We start from the raw sequence: 19,210 nt of genomic DNA, 5'->3' as shown, positions 1-19,210 counted from the left end.
AAGATACTTTAAGTGCAGGACATGGTGGCTCAAGCTTGTAATCCTAGCTACTTGAGAAAAAGAGAGGGAGAGGTCCGGGAATGTGCTTAGTGGGGGCCAGGAATGTGTCTTAGGGATAGTGTGCTTGCCTAGCATGCATGAAGTCCTGAATTCGATTCCTCAGTACCACATAAACAGAAAAGGCTGGAAGTGGCACTGTGGCTCCAAGTGGTAGAGCACTAGCCTTAGAGAAAAATGAAGCTCATGGATAGTGTGCAGGCCCTGAGTTCAAGCACCAGGACACAAAAGAGGGGGGGGGGGGAGAGGGAGAGAGGGAGAGAAAGAGAAGGAAAGAGGGAGAGAGGGGAGAGATACACAGTTTGAGACCAGCCTAGGCAAAAAAAAAAAAAAAAAATAGGTGAGGTTTGGGCTGGGAAGGTGGCTCAGTGGTAGAGTGCTTGCCTTGCATGGATGAGGCCCTGGGTTCGATTCCTTAGTACCACATAAGTAGAAAAGGCTGGAAGTGGCACTGTGGTTCAAGTGGTAGAGCACTAGCCTTGAGCTGAAGAGCTGAGGGGCAGTGCCCAGGCCCAGAGTTCAGGCCCCACTACCGACAAAAAATAAATAAATAAAAATTGTGAGGTTCAAATTGTGAGATTCCATATCAACCATTCATTGGATGTGTTAGCACGCACCTGTCATCCTCAGTGACAGAGGAAAGCACAACTGAGACTGGCCCCAGCATAAAGCAAGCCCCTACGTCAAAAATAACCACGGCAAAAAAGTGGTTGGAGACTTGGCTTGGCTGAGTGCTTGCTTAGCAAGTTCAAAGCCCTTAGTTCAATTCCAATTACTGTCAAAAAAAAAAAAAAGACACTTTAAAAATATATACAAGTGTTTCTCTTAACAAAGTTAATTTCTTATAAACTTTAGTCCATGTGGAAAAAAAAATGATACTGCAGATTCAAATCACATCAATACTACTTGTCATCAAATACAAGTATCAGCATTTACTTATGAAGGAACTTTTTTTTTTTTTTACTTTTGCAAGCTTTTCTATATTGTGCTCATAAGGGCTTCTGTATCATTTATGTGTAATAAATATAAATGTATATAAAAATATATAAAAATAATCAAGTTTGCTAATGAAGATTTTACCAGTATTTCTTCCTGCATATTTTATAAACCTAATATTTTTAACAACTCCTACAACCTAACAGCTTTAAAACAATCCAAGCTATAAATTTCATTATTTAGAAAATCAGAACATATCTAAAAAATACAATACATATTGTTGCTATTCATCAAAAGTAATTGTTCAGTAACATAAATACAAGTAATATTGTAAAATGATACTGTCAAATACTTGCATTTAAGCAATAAATATATCAGTTTAATATAACTGGAGAAAAAGAAATTAAAATTTATGTCTAAATAGAAGCTAAAATAGGCCATGCACAGTGACTAAATGAGCTTGTAATAAAAGCGACTTGAGAAATGAAGGAGGATCAAGATTTGAGGTTGGCCCACGCACAAAGCAAGACCCTATGTCAAAAATAGCCAATTTAAAAAGCATGGTTCAAATAGTAATTATTTGAAGCACTGTTCCTTTCCTTGTCCCTTGAGTTATCATCAGTACAGCCCTAACTGTTTAAACTTTTCGACAACTCCCACCCCAAATATCAAAATCAGTTTTCTTTTTTTGCTTATGTGGTGCTGAGGAATCGAACCCAGGACCTCAGGCATGCAAGGCAAGCGCTCTACCACTGAGCCAACTTCCCAGCCCAAAATCAGTTTTACACAGAGATAATATGTATATGCTTTTTTGTAACTTTAGGCTTATTGATATATAGTTTATATTTACATAATTAACAGTAAATTTTACCTTTTTAAGTATTTGACTTTTTCACAAATGTGTAAAGCTGTATAACCAACACTGTAAGACACCTGTAGTTAGCAATCCAGGATTGAATATTTCAAAAAATACATCAATAGAGAAGATCTCATGCTAAATATTCTTACCACAGCAAAGTAAAATGAGAAAAACAGAGAGTTCCATGTGCCTATGTTTTTGTATTTGGAAGTCCTTTTAATACGTACGGATTTATATAATCCTTTTTATTGGGAGTTCAGAATTTAACTGTTCTCTTACTGATGGGTGATACTGTTTGTTTCTTGAGTGCCTCCTCAAATGCCCAAAAAAACTCAGCTCCCAGGGTGGCACTACTGGAGAGTGAGGGTTATGAAAACTTTAAGAGGCAGGGCTTAGTAGGGTTTTTTTTTGTTTTTGTTTCCAATTTTTTTTATTGTGATTAAGTAGTTACATAATTTCTCAAATTTCACAGTATTGTGGGATAGTGATGCTTAGTTAACGTCACAAACACATTCTAACTTTCATGGAGCAAATTGACTGCCATGTTCGATAACACTTATGAGTTCTATGAGCTTTGGGATACAGTTATTTCTTCCACATTGGGTGATATGTACATTTCTTTTGGTTTGCATAGCATCAGATGTTCCCTCTTTCCCACTTGTTCCCTCCCTCCCATCGCTGCCATTGAGTTGCTTAGTTCATTTTGATCAATGTCCAGTGCAGCTGATGGGTCCCACTGTTGTATGTTTTCCCCTGATTCCCTCTAGTTCTGTGTCATCCTCCTGGTTTCCCTCAAGTGTGCACATATATACTATATATGTGATCAGCAGCATGGGGTTATTTAGTAGTGATTCGACCAGATGAGTGGAAGTCCTTTGTTTCTTCTTATAGGTTTTGAGATCACTGAAAGGATGCCCTTGAAGGAGACTGTGGGAACTAGACAGCTTTATTTTCTTTTGCTTCTTAGTCATGAGGTAAAGAGTTTTAAAGAGTGTGGGCCATGCAGGCCCAAAGTAATAGAAACAACCAGTCATAGACCAGAACTTCCAACACTGTGAACTCAAATTAATCTCTTTTCTTTGTAGGATAGTATCTCAGGTATTTTATTATAGTGATGGAAAGCTGACTACCACTATGGACATTCAGAATTTTTTTCTCATTTTCACTTGCATAAACAATGAAATATTTTAGCTCAAAAATAACACAAGAAAATTCTGAAGCAGAAACACAAAATAACTACTAACATCAAAGAGATTTTTTTTTTTTTTGGCCAGTCCTGAGGCTTGAACTAAGGGCGTGCACACTGGCCCTGAGTATTTTTTTGCTCAAGGCTAGCTCTCTACCATTTGATCCATAGCACTACTTTTGGCCTTTTCTGTGTCTGTGGTACTGAGGAATGGAACCTAGGGTTTCATGTATGCTAGGCAAGCATTCTACCACTAAGCCACATTCCCAGCCCCAGAGTTTTGTTTTGTGATGCTTTGTTTTGTTTTAACAAGGTTAAATTCTAGTTAGCTGAAAACTGAAAAGTCTTTGTACCTGGGACTGGATCTTTCACTTACAATATTAGATAATCATACTCTTTTTGGCACTAAACACGACCATTTCCAAATTTTGATAAGATATAATTCACTTTCAATTATTTAGTGTAAAATATCCTATGTAGGCCTAGAAGTACTCCTGCTCCTTGTTTCCCTGCGTTTCTCATCAGCATATCATTTAACTCTCAACACCAGAGGGCAGCAGTCTCAGTAGTAATTAGCACTAACCTGAAGAGCAACAGACTAATGAAAACATACAGCTTTAGTAAAATCAACACTCAATTACTAATCAACCTTCTACTGTGGAGAAGTAGCTTAAAAAAATAGATATAAAATTAAGATCAATGAAGAAGTCAATCAGAATATATCTCCAAAAGGACTGATTCCAGGGAGGGACCATGAAAATCTGACCTAATGGCTTATAGTATTTATATTAATCTTTTGTTAGTCCAGTGTATCTTTTTCTTTGGTCAGTGTGGGACTTGAACTCTGGGCTTGGGCGCTATCCCTCAGCTCTTCAGCTCAAGGAGAGAGCTCTACTGCTCGAGCCACAGCACCACTTCTGGTTTTCTAGTGGTTTATTGGAGATAAGAGTCTCACAGTCTTTCCTGCCAGGGCTGGCTTTGAACTGTCATCCTCAGATATCAGCCTCCTGAGTAGCTAGGATTATAGGCGTAAGCCACTGGCTCCTGGCTTTGTTAGTCCAGTGTATCATACAAGTAATGTCTGGAAGAGTAAACTGATGACAAATTTCTTTTTATTAGGCTATCCATATTCCTTTGAATATTTAAAAAAAAAAAACCAGAAGAGAACTCTAGATCAAAGATGCCTCCAAACTGGCTCTCTAGTAAGAAAAAAAAACCCTTCTGAAAGGAAAAACAAAAAAGGCAACAAGGGTCTCCAAATGATAAGCCAAAATAGCTACTCTACCTATTTTGAAAATTATCAGGCAGTAAAGGAAAGACTTTTTTGGTGGTTAACTGAAGATGAGACTCTCCTGGACTTTCCTACCTGAGCTGGCTTTGAAGCTCAATCTCCAGATCTCAGCCTCCTGAGTATCTAGGATTACAGCTGTGAGCACTGGTGCCCAGTCAAATAGACATTTTCTTAAGCTTCATCAATTACTTAAAATCATGCCTGGTTTTAATTTGCTACATTACTGGACCATGACTTACTTATAGGCCTGTCCTTTTCCTTTTTCTCTTCCTCCTCTTCCTTTCCTTTCTTTTCCTTCTCCCTTCCTTTTCTTTCCTTTTCTCTTTTAGCACTAGGGATCAAACCCAGGGCCTCATCCATGCTAGAAAAGTGATATACCACTGACATGTATCCCAGCCCCCTTTCTTTCCTTCTTGCTTATTTAAGCCCACTTACCCTGGCTCTTTTCATTCCTTCCCTGATTTCTACCATGGAAAAATACCTCCCCTCCTCTCCTCCCTCCCATCCCTTCCTTGCTTCTTTCCTTTCTTCCTCTTTTCCTTTCTCTCTCTTTCTTGGGCATGTTGTTCACAGAATTAAGTCCATGGACTTTGCCCATGTAATTGTAACCCCTCTATACAGTATTTTCACAATAAAAAAAAAATCTCATGGACTTTCCTGCCTGGGCTGGGTTCAAACCAAGATCCTCAGATCTCAGCCTCCTGAGTAGCTAGGATTACAGGCATGAGGCACCAGCACCCAGCTCAACTTTAACTTGAATCCAGTGGAAAGGGGGTGAGTAATTACTTTGTTCCTTAATTTCTTGTTCCTTAATTTCTTAGAGGTAATTCATTCTTGTTTTTTGTTGCTTTTTCACAGAATCTTTCCTTACTCAACAGAATAATTCTCCATTTTAATTTAAAAATTGCAAGGTCTTGAGTGGCGCTGTAGCTTAAGTGGTAGAGCGCTCGCCTTAAGCTGAAGAGCTGAGGGACAGCGCCCAGGCTCAGAGTTCAAGCCCCACGACCAACAAAAAAAAATAAAAAAAAAATAAAAAAAATAAAAATAAAAATTGCAAGGTCTTAAGCTCCCTAATTTATCTCATGTGTCCACTACTTTTTCTTCTTCTTCTTTTTTTTTTTTTTTTTGCTAGGTCTGGGGCTTGAACTCAGGGCCTGAGCACCATCCCTGAGCTTCTTTTTGCTCAAGGCTAGCACTCTACCACTTGGGCCACAGCGCCGCTTCTGGCTTTTTTCTGTTTATGTGGTACTGAGGAATAGAACCTAGGGCTTTTTGTATGCTAGGCAAGCCCTCTACCACTTAGCCACATTCCCAGCCCTGTATCTTTATTTTTTATGCACATTGTTTTCCTCACATAATTCAATCCTTGATTACTGACATCTGTAGCTTTTTCTGGAGACTAGGTTTTTTTTCTGGCTTCATATAGGTTTTTTTCTGCCAGTCTGTTAAACTGAATGCCAACTGAGAGTAGTTCTGTGCCTATGAGTTATTGTTCAGCAGACTTTGCTATCACCAATTATTTGAACTTTCAAAAGAATTAACTAAAAGACTAGTAATCTAACTATGAAATTTTAAAAGTAGATGTGGTTTATGCCCTAAGGGCTCATGCTGAAGGGCTGGTCCTTGGTGTGGAGGTGTGGGGGTGTGGAAGTGATAAGACCTTTAAGAGGTAGGTTTACTAGGTACCAGTGGCTCACACCTGTAATCCTAACTACTCAGGAGGCTGAGATCTGAGGATCCCAGTTCAAAGCCAGCCTGGGCAGAAAAGACCCTGAGACTCTTATCTCCAATAAACCACTAGAAAACTGAAAGCGGTGCTGTAGCTCAAGTGAGAGAGCACTAGCATTGAGCTGAAGAGCTCACCCAGACCCAGAGTTCAAGCCCCATGACTGACCAAGGAAACAAACAAACAAACAAACAAAAAAAAGAGATAGGCTTGGTGGAGGTACTACTCTGGGAAGGGAATGTTGGTTTTGTGGAGTGCGTTCCCATACAGTGAGTTATTACTAAAATAAATAAATATTTAGAAGCAAAGCATTGCCCTCTCTGATCTCTGGCTCCCTGTCACACTACATGATGCTTCTTGGATGCTATCCTCCATGTCAGCAACAGCCTTGAGGCCCTTAGTAAAGGCCAAATAAATGGGGCTACCTGATCTTGTACTTGCAGCCTACAAAACTGTAGTTAAGTAAACTCTTTTTCTTTCCAAGATATTTACTAAGGCAACATAAAACAGACTAATAAAGGGGACACAGAGGAAATGAGCACCCACTTTTCATAGCACAGATCTATACTTGACAGATAATACCTAAGTCATAAATTTAAAATAGTGATACTAGCATATTACTTGACCTTTTCATGGTAACTATAAAAAAATGAATAAACAGTATTAAAAATGGCTTCTCAAGAGCAAAGAGACAAACAGCACATTGTCTCCCTGATATGTGGATGTTAAATCCAAAACATAAGGAGATACGATGAAGTAAACAAGACTCGTGAAACAAAGGACCTCCACTCTTCTGGTCCTATCATTACCAAATGACCCCATGCTGCTGACCACATATATGGTATATATGTGAACATCAGAGGGAAACTAGGAGGAGAACACAGAAATAGAGGGAAACGGGAAAACATACAACAGTGGGACCCATCAGCTGCACTGGACACTGATCAAAACGAACTAAGCAACTCATGGTAGCCATGGGAGGAAGGGAATGAGAGGGAAAGAGGGAACAGCTCACACTAAGCAAAAGGAAAGAAATGTATATATCACCTGATTGGAAGAAATAACTTTTGTCAAAGCTCATAGAATTCACAAACTTTATACACCACGATAAAGACAATTTGCCCCATGTGTTTGTGACTTTAACTAAGTATCACTATCTCACAATACTGTGAAATCTGTGAAATTTATGTAATCACTTAATCACAATAAGGAGCAAACCAAGGAAGAGAAGATGAAATTAGGATCATTGTTTTCCATTATAATCCCTTCTGCTATACCTCTTTAAAGTCATAGCTTGTATTTATTAAAAATAAATAAAGATAAATTCAAAATAGGTAGAAACCAAAAAGAAAATGTAAGAAATTTGAAAAGAAATTTAATTTTAAAAAGGGATAAAATTTAGGTACTTATGTATGTGTACTAAAGTTCTTGGACAGAAAGATAATATGGTTGCCAGGGAAACCAAAGCAACTATTCACCAGCAAATTCAGTTCCTGTAAAAAAAAAAAAAAAAAATCCATGACCATTTATTTTGCTGGCTATTTTACCCTACTCCAGCTTCAAAAAAGCCACTAAAATGACTTTAATGAGGTCCTTGAAAGTTGGTTTGTAACATCACTAACATTTACTAAATATTGTTATAGAATCTACTATAATGATAAGACTGGAGTAAGAGTCATATGATCTATGTTCTAGTCTTGAATCTTTTACTGAAAAAAAAAACACCTGCCCTTTTCCTTGCCTAAGCCTGAGTTTCTTTACTTGTAAGAATGGGAATAACTACTTCCTACTAGTCTACCTACAAGATTTAATCTCAGTAGAAACTAAAATACCACAAAAGTTCAAGGAATAAGAACTAACATTTCCTCCCAAATTAATAAAGCCATATGAACTGTGTATTCTAATGAAGTATTAGAAAAGTGTCAATAAATAATGTTACACAAATTAATATTATAGAAACAAAATTAGGTGGCAGATCCAAGATCCAATGCTCTACAAATGGGTAACTTGCCTAACTTCTATGGGTATCTACAATAAGATGGACTAGATCAGCTTTTTTTTTTGGGGTCCGGTCATGGGCCTAAACTCTGGGCCTGGGCGCTGTCCCTCAGCTCTTCACCTCAAAGCTAGCACTCTACCACTTGAGCCACAGCACCACTTCCGGCTTTCTTTTCTGCTTATGTGGTGCTGAGGAATCGAACCCAGGGCCTCACGCATGCAAGGCAAGCGCTCTACCACTGAGCCACCTTCCCAGCCCTAGATCAGCTTTGTGGAGGTATTTCAAGGGTATATTTTCCATCATATTATAATTTAAAACATTCATCACCTTTTTGTTCAGAACTATATTTTGTTTGAAAAAAAATCTTCTATTGTTAGGTGTTTGAAAACCACTGGCTTAGATTAAAGGCTTTGTTTTTAATTTTTAGGCTTCTCATAAAACTAATCTGTCTTCAACTTCATATTCTACTCTTTCCTAAAACAGACCTATATTTTGAGATGAGTGTGCTTTACTATTATTTCTTAAAATGCCAGGATCAATTCCTGCCTCCTCATTGTTGCTTTAGCTGGCTAAGCAGCTATGTCCTGTATACGTCCCACTTCCCACCCATTGACCCATACAAGCTTTGCCACTGCTTAATATCTTCGATATACAAGTGCTTACACAAAATTAAAAATCAGAATGTATCAGAAACAGAACACAACTGTCAATGTTTAAGAGAACCTGCTTCTAGGCCAGCAAAATTTGCCTTTAATTTGACAATGCAAAGGAGGTAAGAGTCTTAGTCCTAGGGTACAATGGTGTACAATCTGGGTGGGGGGGATGATGACGGATACCTTGATCCATAGACTTACTAGGTTCTACTGGTAGGACAGACCCTCACAGAGATGGATTCATTTGCTAGTTACAGGCTTTCTTTCTTTTTTCTTTTTTGGCAGCTAATTGGAGATAGGAGTCTGTTGGGCTTTCCTGCCCAGGCTTGCTTTGAATTGTGATCCTCAGCCTAAGATTTCAAGTGTGAGCCACCGGCACCTAGTTAACAGGCCAATGCTATTAAATGCTTATATTATATATTTGTGACCCTCTGTGATTTGATTTTACAATAATCAAAAATCTTCTAATCCTTTCACTTCTTTTTATTATACATACCTAAAATGTCTTGACCAGAATCAAATCTACTTATCTATTATATGTAAAGCATAAATTAATAAAATAGCATTTTAAATGAGGCAGTGATTTTTGTGACCTTGAGTAAATAAGTCCATTCTGAGACATATTAGACTAAAAACCTAGAATTTGGAGCTCAGATCCTGGACTGGTAAATTTACCAACAGAAATCCATCTCATGGACACTACGTGGAGTAATACTGATTGCCCAGTAAACCTCATTATCTTGCATTAACACTTGCCTACGTTATTACTTGTTCAAAGCCACTAAAGACATACTGTAGCCTTTCCATGATGTGATTTTCACTTATCTTTCCAAAAATTCTTTTTTTTTTTTTTTTGGTCGGTCATGGGGCTTGAACTCTGGGCTTGGGCTCTGTCCCTGCGCTCTTCAGCTCAAGGGAAGCGCTCTACTGCTTGAGCCACAGCGCCACTTCCAGTTTTCTAGTGGTTTATTGGAGATAAAGAGTCTCAGGGACTTTCCTGTCTGGGCTGGCTTTGAACTGATCCTCAGATCCCAGCCTCCTGAGTAGCTAGGATTACAGGTGTGAGCCACGGGGGCCAGGCCCAAAAATTCTTCTCTATGTACCCTAAACTACAGCAGGGTCAGACATGTTAACTACTTAAGCAAGTTTTAATCTTTCTGCTTGCCACTATCCTCCTCTCAACAATAACAAACCTAAATTTTAATAAATTCTGAAAGTTCAACACCTTTTTTTTTTTTTGGAATAGGGACTTGAACTCAGGGCCTCCAGCTCTCTTGGATTTGTCTGCCTAGGCTGGCTTCAAACCTCAGACATCAGCCTCCTGAGTAGCAAGGATTACAGGCCTGAGCCACAAGTACCCAGCTTCAATGAACACTTTTGTTTATGAAGATTTGTACACAAGCCACCAAGGTTCAAGTTAGTAATTTTGCTGACTACAACAAATAGCAGATTACTATGAGATCAAGTTACAACTTATTATATGCCTCACAGGTCACTAAGAATTACCAGCAGCTGGGCACCAGTTGCTTATGCCTGCAGTCCTTACTACTCAGGAGGCTGAGGTCTGAGAATCTCAGTTCAAAGCCAGCCTTGGCAGAAAAATTCATGAGATTCTTATCTCCAGTTAACCAACAGAAAGCCAGAAGTAGAACTGTGGCTTAAGTGACAGAGTGCTAGCTTTGAGCAAAAAAAGCTAAGAGACAGTGTCCAGGCCCTGAGTCCAAGACCTAGGACCAGCATATGCACACAGAATCAGCATAAATTTCTTAATAGGAATTAATCAGGTGTCAAATTCAGTTTCTTTTTATTAAAACACACTGTGCTGTCAGTGTATAATGGAATAAATGCTAGTAGTCTAATTTATTATTTTGTATTTCTGCACTCTAAATTTCAGGGCTTTGGGACTTAGCTTAAGGACAGTATCAATTTACACTAGCTACACATTTGTTTCCCAATTAAAAATATTCTCTTATTGAGAAAGGAATCAGTGAAAAAAATCATTTTTATTAAATAATTACTACAATTATTAAATCTTTTCTCTGTTAAGGATATTTGTTCTCTATATAATATTTGTGAGCCTTTCTTTTATCTTTCTATATTCTGTGAAGGTCTCATCTTTCAATCTCCCACAGGATTTTAGGCAGTGCCTTATAAGGCACTTTAAATACTAAGAATTTCTCTTCCATATTCAATGAAGGTGCTCCATGTGATTGTTACATATAGTCCATCTTCTTATAAAGTCTTCTTCAACCAACTCAGTCTGCAGCTCACTCTCACTTTTTAACTCCTCTAACAACTGACTACCTGTAAAAGCTATTATTGCCACAAAATTATTCCAACTTATCTTTTTATGTGTATTTTACTTTTCAAAATATTTTTAATGTATCTCAACTATTACCTACACATAACATGGAAAATTATTAAATGACAATTCATTCTACCAACCTTTAAAAAAATAAATTAAGGGGCTGGAAGTTGGCTTAGTGGTTGAGTGCTTGCCTGGCATGCATGAGGCCCTGGGTTCGATTCCTCAGCACCACATAAGCAGAAAAAGCCGGAAGTGGCGCTGTGGCTGAGCTGAAGAGCTGAGAGACAGCATCCACAACGGACCAAAAAAATAAAATAAAATAAATTAGGACATTCCTTAGAAAAAATATAGTCAAAACTGGCTTTTGGCACCAAAAGAGAACAAAAAGAACCACACTACTCTGAGTGTGGTCCACACCCAGCAATATTGGCATCACCTGAAAGCTCACTCTTAGACAAACTCCCAGGCTCCACCCAGGCCCCTGCAAGAGAATTTGCATTTTAGTATCCCCAGATAACTTGTAAGCACTTTAACGCTTGAGAAGTGCTCATTTAAACTCTAGAATCATAATTGAGAATATTCAAGATGCATATGACTCAGTCACACCAAATACTTCATTGTAACTGCTTATTTGTTTTTCCTTATCTGCTTATGTGAAGGCTTGTGAAGGACAGGAACCCTCTATCTTCCTCAACACTAGTATTTCCTGATCCCAACTAGGGGCCTAGAGCATTATCCAGTACTCAGCTTTTACATGCATGGATGACTGAACAAAATAAAAATGGAACTGCTTGAGAAATCTAATCATTTAGGAGCTTCTTTGGCACCACACGATTTCACCTGATTGTAATACTAACCCTTCAATTCTCTATTCACCTTTAAAACGTGTTGCCTTTTGAACTTAAATGTATTTCATGCACTCGACAAAGCCCAAGCTTGGATTACTGTCTTGTTTTCTGTTGGTGCCTGGAAGGGTCTCTATTACAAGTGAAGAAGCTGCATGTTAATTTTGGCGTTCATAGATCCATCCATATGCCTGTGCTAGGGCTAGGGATGCTAGAAGAGGAAGAGGCAAGGCAAAAACAATTCTGAATTAAGGGTATCCTATAAAAGGTGGAAAACACTATTTAACAGGATACATGCAGAAAGAGGATAACTATTAGCAAGGGAACGAAATAAAGAGTTAAGGAAACCGTTGCCTTTCTCAAGAGCAAAAGGTAATACTAGAAAATAAAGCCTGGTGACTACCTAGCGACCGAAGGTGGAAACACCAGCAATAGCACCAAAGCACATAGCGGTTAGAAACGTCCCAAGGGTGCCAAAACCACGCTTGGGTTTGCAGAGAAGGAAGTCAAGGGAGAAAGGGGAAAGGAAATATCTCTGCAAAGCATATGTATAACTTGCGATGACGATTAATTGTTTTTGAGAATGAGACGACACGCACCAGAAGGGAATAAGACGAAGGGGGAAGAACACGAGTTGCAATTCGGCGAAATACAAAAGGAAACGACTACATTAGACCCTGCCCTGCCCAGCCCAGGCTCAGGTGGGTGGCAACGCCCGGCTCCGCAGGCCACCCCCCCCATCCCAGCCGTCTCCCCCCGGGAGCCTGCACAGCCCCGGGTGGGCACCGGAAAGGGTGGGCTGCGTGCGGGAAGCCCGGGCCAGTGGCGGGTTGGCCAGGTACCCACCTTGTCCCAGCGGAGCCACTGCCCGACGGCCGTGTCCAGCTGAGGGTCCCCGGTGCGGTAAGGGGCGTGGAGCAGGTTGGAGTTCAGGTCTCCCTCTGCGTTTTCAGCCATGGCAGTCAGAGTGGGGGTTCGTGAACCTGAGAGGCCGGCGAAGATATCGAGTTCGGGGAGAGGAGGGGGGGCCTGGGTGCGTTCACCTAGGTCCGGGCGCCCCCTCCTCACTGAAGGGCATCAGAGTCCAGCGGCTGCGTAGCAGTGCCAGCTCCCGCGACAACTTCAGGGAACCGGGAGCCAGAAGCTGATGAGGCCGGCCGCACCCCAACCGACCAGGTCCGGGTCTCCCGGCCAACTGCCTGGGGCGGGCGTGTGGCTGGAGAATAACAACAGTCCCAGATGTCTGGGTCGCGGCCGCCGCCGCCGCCGCCCTCGCCGCTCAGACCCCGCCCCCGGCGCTCCGGCCCCGCCCCTTCCCGCCCAGCCGGCTCCGGTCCCCGCGGCACCAGGCGCGCGCCCGCGGCTCTGCAGCTGCGCGAGCTTACGAGCCGGCGGGGTGCTGAGGGAATGGTACAAGGCTCTTTTTATTTCCTAACTTGCCTTTCATCGGACATCTTTCCTTTGTTACTGTCCCTCACACTCTCATAGGTCTTTTTCCTTGGTCTGCTGCTATGACGGCCACCCCGAAGTGGCGCGCCTCGGGCGCGCTTTGAGGGTCCTCCGCGGGCGCATCCTCTGCCCCCACCTCCTCGCGTTTGGTGTCGGGCTGGGAGAGGGCCGCGTTGTCTCATGGGAGTTGTAGTTCTTTCCGTTCCGCAAGGCCAGCGGAGACCGCCTGGACTACTCCCAGCAGCCCCTCGCGCTTCCTAGCCACAGATGGGAAATTCTACCCCGAGGCGGCTCCCTGCCTCCTCGCCTGGTGTCAGTTCTGCTACGTTCTGTGGTGTTGGTTAAGATAGACGAGGTCTGACACAGTGAGGAAACAACTGGTATTCCTTCCAGGGCTCTGTGGTAAACGAGTCTTGCAGTCAGGTAGGTGGGCGTGTTCCATTCCTATTTTGCATACAAAGAGACCACCGAGATGTGCACCGAATTTTCTGGGAGGCAGGCCGAGTTCATGAATCCCGGACCTAGTGTTTTAGTCCACCTTCAGGAATCAGCTGGCAGTTCCTTTTGCTCTGTTGCCAGGGGAGTAGAAAGTAGGGGGAGCAAGACTGCTGGAAAATAGATAAGGATGCTGAAAATGGAAAGTGTTTAATGGAAAAATATGCAAGCGTCCTAAGATAAAACAGTGTAGAAGAAGACGAAGGAGAAGAGGAAGAAAAAGAGGAAGAGGAAGAAAAAGAGGAAAAAGAGGAAGAGGAGGGGGAGGAGGAAGAAGAGAGGGGGAGGAAAACGAGGATTATTTTCATTTTAGACAGCCAGATTCTTTCTCTTCCTCCTCCTTCTCCATAGAAATACTCTTCATTTTCCCTTCACCATAGCCTTTCTCTTCTATGGAATGTCAAGTCACACAACTTGAAGTCAGGGAAATAACTTAGTTGCCTACCTGTCTACCATCCAGCTACTCCTCTGAGTTTTCTTACTGTGGCCATCTTGGCAAGAATTTTGGCCAAGTATCTTACAACTCTCCTAAGTCAGCTTTTTGTGTGTGTGTGTAAGAGCATAATAATATTGATAGCATGGCTGTAGAATAACTTAAATGGTCTGAGTGTTATGAAGTTCACAGACAAAAGCTATAATAAAGTCAAAGCATTTCTTTTCTTTAAAGCATCATTTACATTGATTGTAATACAATATAATCATGTGTGAAGATGTAACAGTGAAATCCCTCCCCAATACAGCTAACATAAGCCAATAAAAAACAAAGTGTAACTTACTACAATAAAATCCAAGCTACTAAGGTTCAAAAGGATTGTAGTGCTGATTCCTAAAAATAAAAATGTGTCATGTGTAATTGGGTGTTTCAGTTTTTGCTGAGAAATTTAATGTTTCTTTTATGGAGTCAGCAGGTTCCCAGAAAGCCTACCAAACAGCTATGTGTCCAGAAGAGAAATTGTCTTCTATTATCATCATGGTTATTATCCATGACAAATATTAGTTATTTACTGGATGCTAAATATTATGTGTAAGCTACAAGAGCATACAATATAATTGCATGTTCAAGAAATGAAGTCTGTTAAGGAGAAACAGTACATAAAAATACAACCCATGACAAATAGTGAATGCTTGCTGCAAACAATGTTAATGAATTTAAGTCTAAGGTGGTCAAAAAAGTATCAAGAAGAGGAAAATATAGACAACATTTTAAACCCCATAGACAAGTTTTCAAACTTCCCCAAAAACTTTTTTTTTTTACTATACTGTATTTCACCAGAGATTCTGAATCAATACATTGATATAGGGCCCTGAACCTACTGGTTGTAACCAAATTGACTATAATCCTGCGACTCAGAGTGCGTTAGCAAGACCAATGTGTTGGTATCTGTGAAAACCTATTAAGAAATAAAAAATTTCAGACCCCTAAAATCAGCTCTACTGGGTAAGAACATACATTCAAACAAAATCCACTAATAATTTGAATTTTATTAGTAGTGGCTTTCATAAGATAGTTCTCATTTAATCTTGACAGATTACCCACTTCCAATGGATGGGCAATGGATAAGGCAAGGACAGAAGACAGGGAGAATGCAAACCTTAGCTACCCATCCCTTCCTTTTTTTTGGTCAGTCATGGGGCCTGAACTCTGGGCCTGCGCTCTGTCCCTTCAGCTCAAGGCTAGCGCTCTACTACTTGAGCCTCGGCCCCACTTCCAGCTTTTTCTGCTTATGTGGTGCTGAGGAATTGAACCCAGGGCCTCATGCATGCAAGGCAAGCACTCTACCACTGAGCCATCTTCCCAGCCCACATCCCTTCCTTTTATGAGCAAGATCATGACAGATAACTGTTACCAGATATCTTGCAGAGCAGATTAATTTTACTGTTTAAGCATTGAAAAGTAACCAAGGAGACCCAGAATTCATTAAACCTAAGGATTGTGTCTTATTTGTGTCCATTTGGGGGAATGTAGTAATTTCCCTAGTCAGGAAAACCTCAGAAGCTTTCATCTCTATTAGAACTTGCCACAGACTCCAGTATTTTTATTTGCTGCTCAGAATAGAAATGTATTCTGAGACATGTATTGTTAAGCAATGTTGTCATTTTGTGAATATTGAAGAGTGGCTACCACAACACTGTGATAAAATCTTTTTTTTGGGGGGGGGGGTCCGGTCGTGGGGCCTGAACTCTGGGCTGGGGCGCTGTCCCTCAGCTCTCTCAGCTCTTCACTTGAGCCACAGCATCACTTCCGGCTTGTTTTTCTTTTTGCTTATGTGGTGCTGAGGAATCGAACCCAGGGCCTCAAGCATGCAAGGCAAGCGCTCTACCACTGAGCCACCTTCCCAGCCCAAAATCTTTTTTTTATATTTTAATTTTAATTTTTTGTGAACATACTGTACAGAGGGGTTACAATTACATGGGCAATATAATGAGTACATTTCTTATCAAGCATTGCAGCCTCCTCCTTTGTTTACACTTCTCATCCCTTCCCAGCCTCCCCCGCCTCCCCCCCCCCACCCGCCGTGATAAAATCTTATGGGACCACTGTTGTATATGCAATCTGCCTTCAACCCAAATATTATGTTGTACAAAAATATTTAATGTAATTAAAATTAATATGCATGTAATATATATTATGTAATTATGATGCAGTGTGTTATGTTAACTTTTTTGTCATTTCTATGACAAAATACCTGAGATTAGAAGAAAGGTTTCAGGAGTTTTAGTTCATGGTCAGTTGCTTCATTGCCTTTGGGCCTGTGACAAAGCAGTACATCGTGTCTGGAAGCACATGGTAGAACAAACCTACTCATTTTATGGTAGCTAAAAAACAAAAGACAGGAAGGGGCCAGGATCTCAATATTCCTTGCAGGGGTACATCTATGTCACCTAACTTCCTTACACTAAACCCCACCTCATAAAGGTAGGGAGTGGATCTGTTTCTTTAGTTTTTTTTTTAAATATGTAATTAAAACATTCGAAGTGCTAGTTGCCAGTGGCTCATACCTATAATACCAGCCACTCAGGAGTCTGAGATTTGAGGACTGCAGGTAGAAGCCATCCCAGGTAGGAAAATTTGTGAGACTCTTATCTCCAATTAACCACCAGAAAATTGGAAGTAGCTCTGTGGCTCAAAGTGGTAAAGCAAAAAAGCTCAATGACAGTGCCCAGGCCATGAGTCCAAGCCCACAACGGACACACACACACACACACACACACACACACACACACACACACACACACACACACACACACACACAACCTCATTCTGTTAGGGTAGCAAGAAATTAAATTTGGGGACTAGGTGTGTTGTAGGTCAATGGTAGAACACTTGCTTAGCACATGTAAAACCCTTGACACAATCCCCACCAATGCAAAAAAAAAAAGAGAGAAAAAAAATTTTAATCAATATCTTCCTCCAACTTTGTGTGGTACTGGAGAGAACAGAGTCTATAGCTGTAGTTCAAGATTTCTGCTAACATCTGCATTGTCTAGGACTTGGTGATTGTTTATGGCTTGTACATGGAGAGAAACAAAGCTTCTGTCTGGGGTTACCACATAGCCATCCTCTCTAAAATAGTGCCAGTTCTTAAAAGTATTGTCACCAAGTAGAGCTCAGAAACTCTTCTCTATTGCCTTCTTATTTTAAGACTTTACATCTTGAAGAAATGCTGTGGGTCTGTTCTGTTATTTCTCTGAACAGAGAAGTATTTTCTTATTAGCCACAAAGAATCTTCTCATACACTCTGGTGAGCTCTGTATTAAAAAAAAGAGGAAGTATCAGGAAAGGAAATAACTACTTTTATCCTTATTACACAAAACTTTCTCTCATACAAGGAATGACAAAGGAAAAGATGGTTATCTTTGCATAAGGAGGAATGGATATAAAACATATCGGGATTACAGTGAAGAAAGGTGAAGAATGCTAAATGTAAGGAAATACATGCTTTCGGGTCTGGAAGTGGACAGTTGGCAGTGCCTGAGAGTGAGCACATCATTGCATTTTCAATAGTTTTATTTAGATATGATTCACATATCATATTTTTACCCATTTAAAGTATACAGTGCAGTGGCTTTAAAATTTATATTCATGTATGTATAAAATTATCAGATGCTAGACAAGAAATGTGCTCATTTACCTTACTCATGTAACTGTAAGCCCTCTATACAGCATCTTTACAATAAAATAAAATTTAAAAAATTATCAGAGTTAACTTTTAGAATATATCACTTCAAAAGAAACCATATTCCCTTTAGCTATCAGCTGTCTGTTATTCAGTCTACCATCTCACAGGGCTAAGTGATTACCTCTTCTCTATTAATAGAGATTGCCCTGTTCAGACCATTTCATCTAAATGGAATCATTCAATATATGGTCTCTTGTGAATGTCTTCCTCTTCCTCTTTTCTCCTCCTTTTCTTCCTCCTTCTTGTCTTTCTTATTTTTCTTTTTGTGGTCCTTAGGATTTAACTCAGATTTGCTTAGAAAATGCTCTATTTGCCTCTAGTCCTTTTGCTTCCAGTTTTTTGGGTTTTTGTTGTTGTTGTTGTTGTTTTCAGATAGGGTCTTGTGCTATCTTTGCTTGGGCTGGCCTTGAACAGCGATCCTGGGATTATAGGCATGAGCCACCATGTCTGATTTGAGTGGCTTCTTTTAATTAGCATAATGTTTCAAGGTTCATCCATTTCATAGCATGGATTGGTAGTTCCTTTTACAGGTGGAAAACATTTTCATGTATGAGTATACAATATTTGTTGGTTCGTTTGTGTTAATGGACATTTGTGACTTACGCTGTTATCAATAGTGTTCCTATAAATACTCATATAAAAGTTTTGTGTGGAATGTTATTTCTCTTTAATACATAATTCAGAGATTTTTTTCTGTATCATATGGTAATTCTATATTTAATCATTTGAGGTGCCAGATTGTTTCCCAAAGCAGCTGCACCAATTTTCAATCCTACCAGCAGTTTACAAAGGTTCCAGTTTTTCCACAGATTGGCTAACACTATTATTTCTGACTTTTTGCATCTAGCTATTTTAACAAGTATAAAGTAGCATTTAATTGTGTGTGTGTGTGTGTGTGTGTTGTATGTACAAGAGCTTGAACTCAGGGGCCTGGGCACTATCCTTGAGCTCTTTGCTCAAAGTTAGCACCCTACCACTTTAGCCACAACTTCACTTCCTTTTTTTTTTTGAGATGTTTAATTGGAGATAAGAGGCTCACAGACTTCTCCTGCTCATGCTGTCTTTGGCCCTCAATCCTCAGGTCTCAGCCTCCTGAATAGCTAGTATTACAGCATGAGCCACCATCTCCTGGCTTTATTGTGGTTTTGATTTTATAATGTTAACTGTAGGTTTTTAAAAAATAAATTCCCTTTATCAGAATGATGAAGTGTCTTGATGTTCTTAG

At 40.2% G+C, this 19,210-nt stretch overlaps 1 protein-coding gene across 1 annotated transcript in view; it reads right to left on the bottom strand.

Annotated features, from left to right (window-relative positions):
* The window catches only part of Pgm2l1 (phosphoglucomutase 2 like 1), a 38,109-nt gene extending 25,009 nt beyond the window's left edge, over nt 1–13,100 (bottom strand). The window contains exon 1 of the mRNA XM_042690021.1: nt 12,707–13,100. Coding sequence (XP_042545955.1) covers nt 12,707–12,817 — 111 coding nt within the window. The 5' untranslated portion in view covers nt 12,818–13,100. The remainder of the gene's footprint in view (nt 1–12,706) is intronic.
* Between the last annotated feature and the right edge of the window lie 6,110 nt (nt 13,101–19,210).

The sequence above is a fragment of the Dipodomys spectabilis genome, unplaced genomic scaffold (genome assembly GCF_019054845.1).
Source record: "Dipodomys spectabilis isolate Male_0828 unplaced genomic scaffold, ASM1905484v1 ptg000003l, whole genome shotgun sequence".
NCBI classification, from domain to species: domain Eukaryota; kingdom Metazoa; phylum Chordata; class Mammalia; order Rodentia; family Heteromyidae; genus Dipodomys; species Dipodomys spectabilis.
This window is presented reverse-complemented; position numbering and strand designations above follow the sequence as displayed.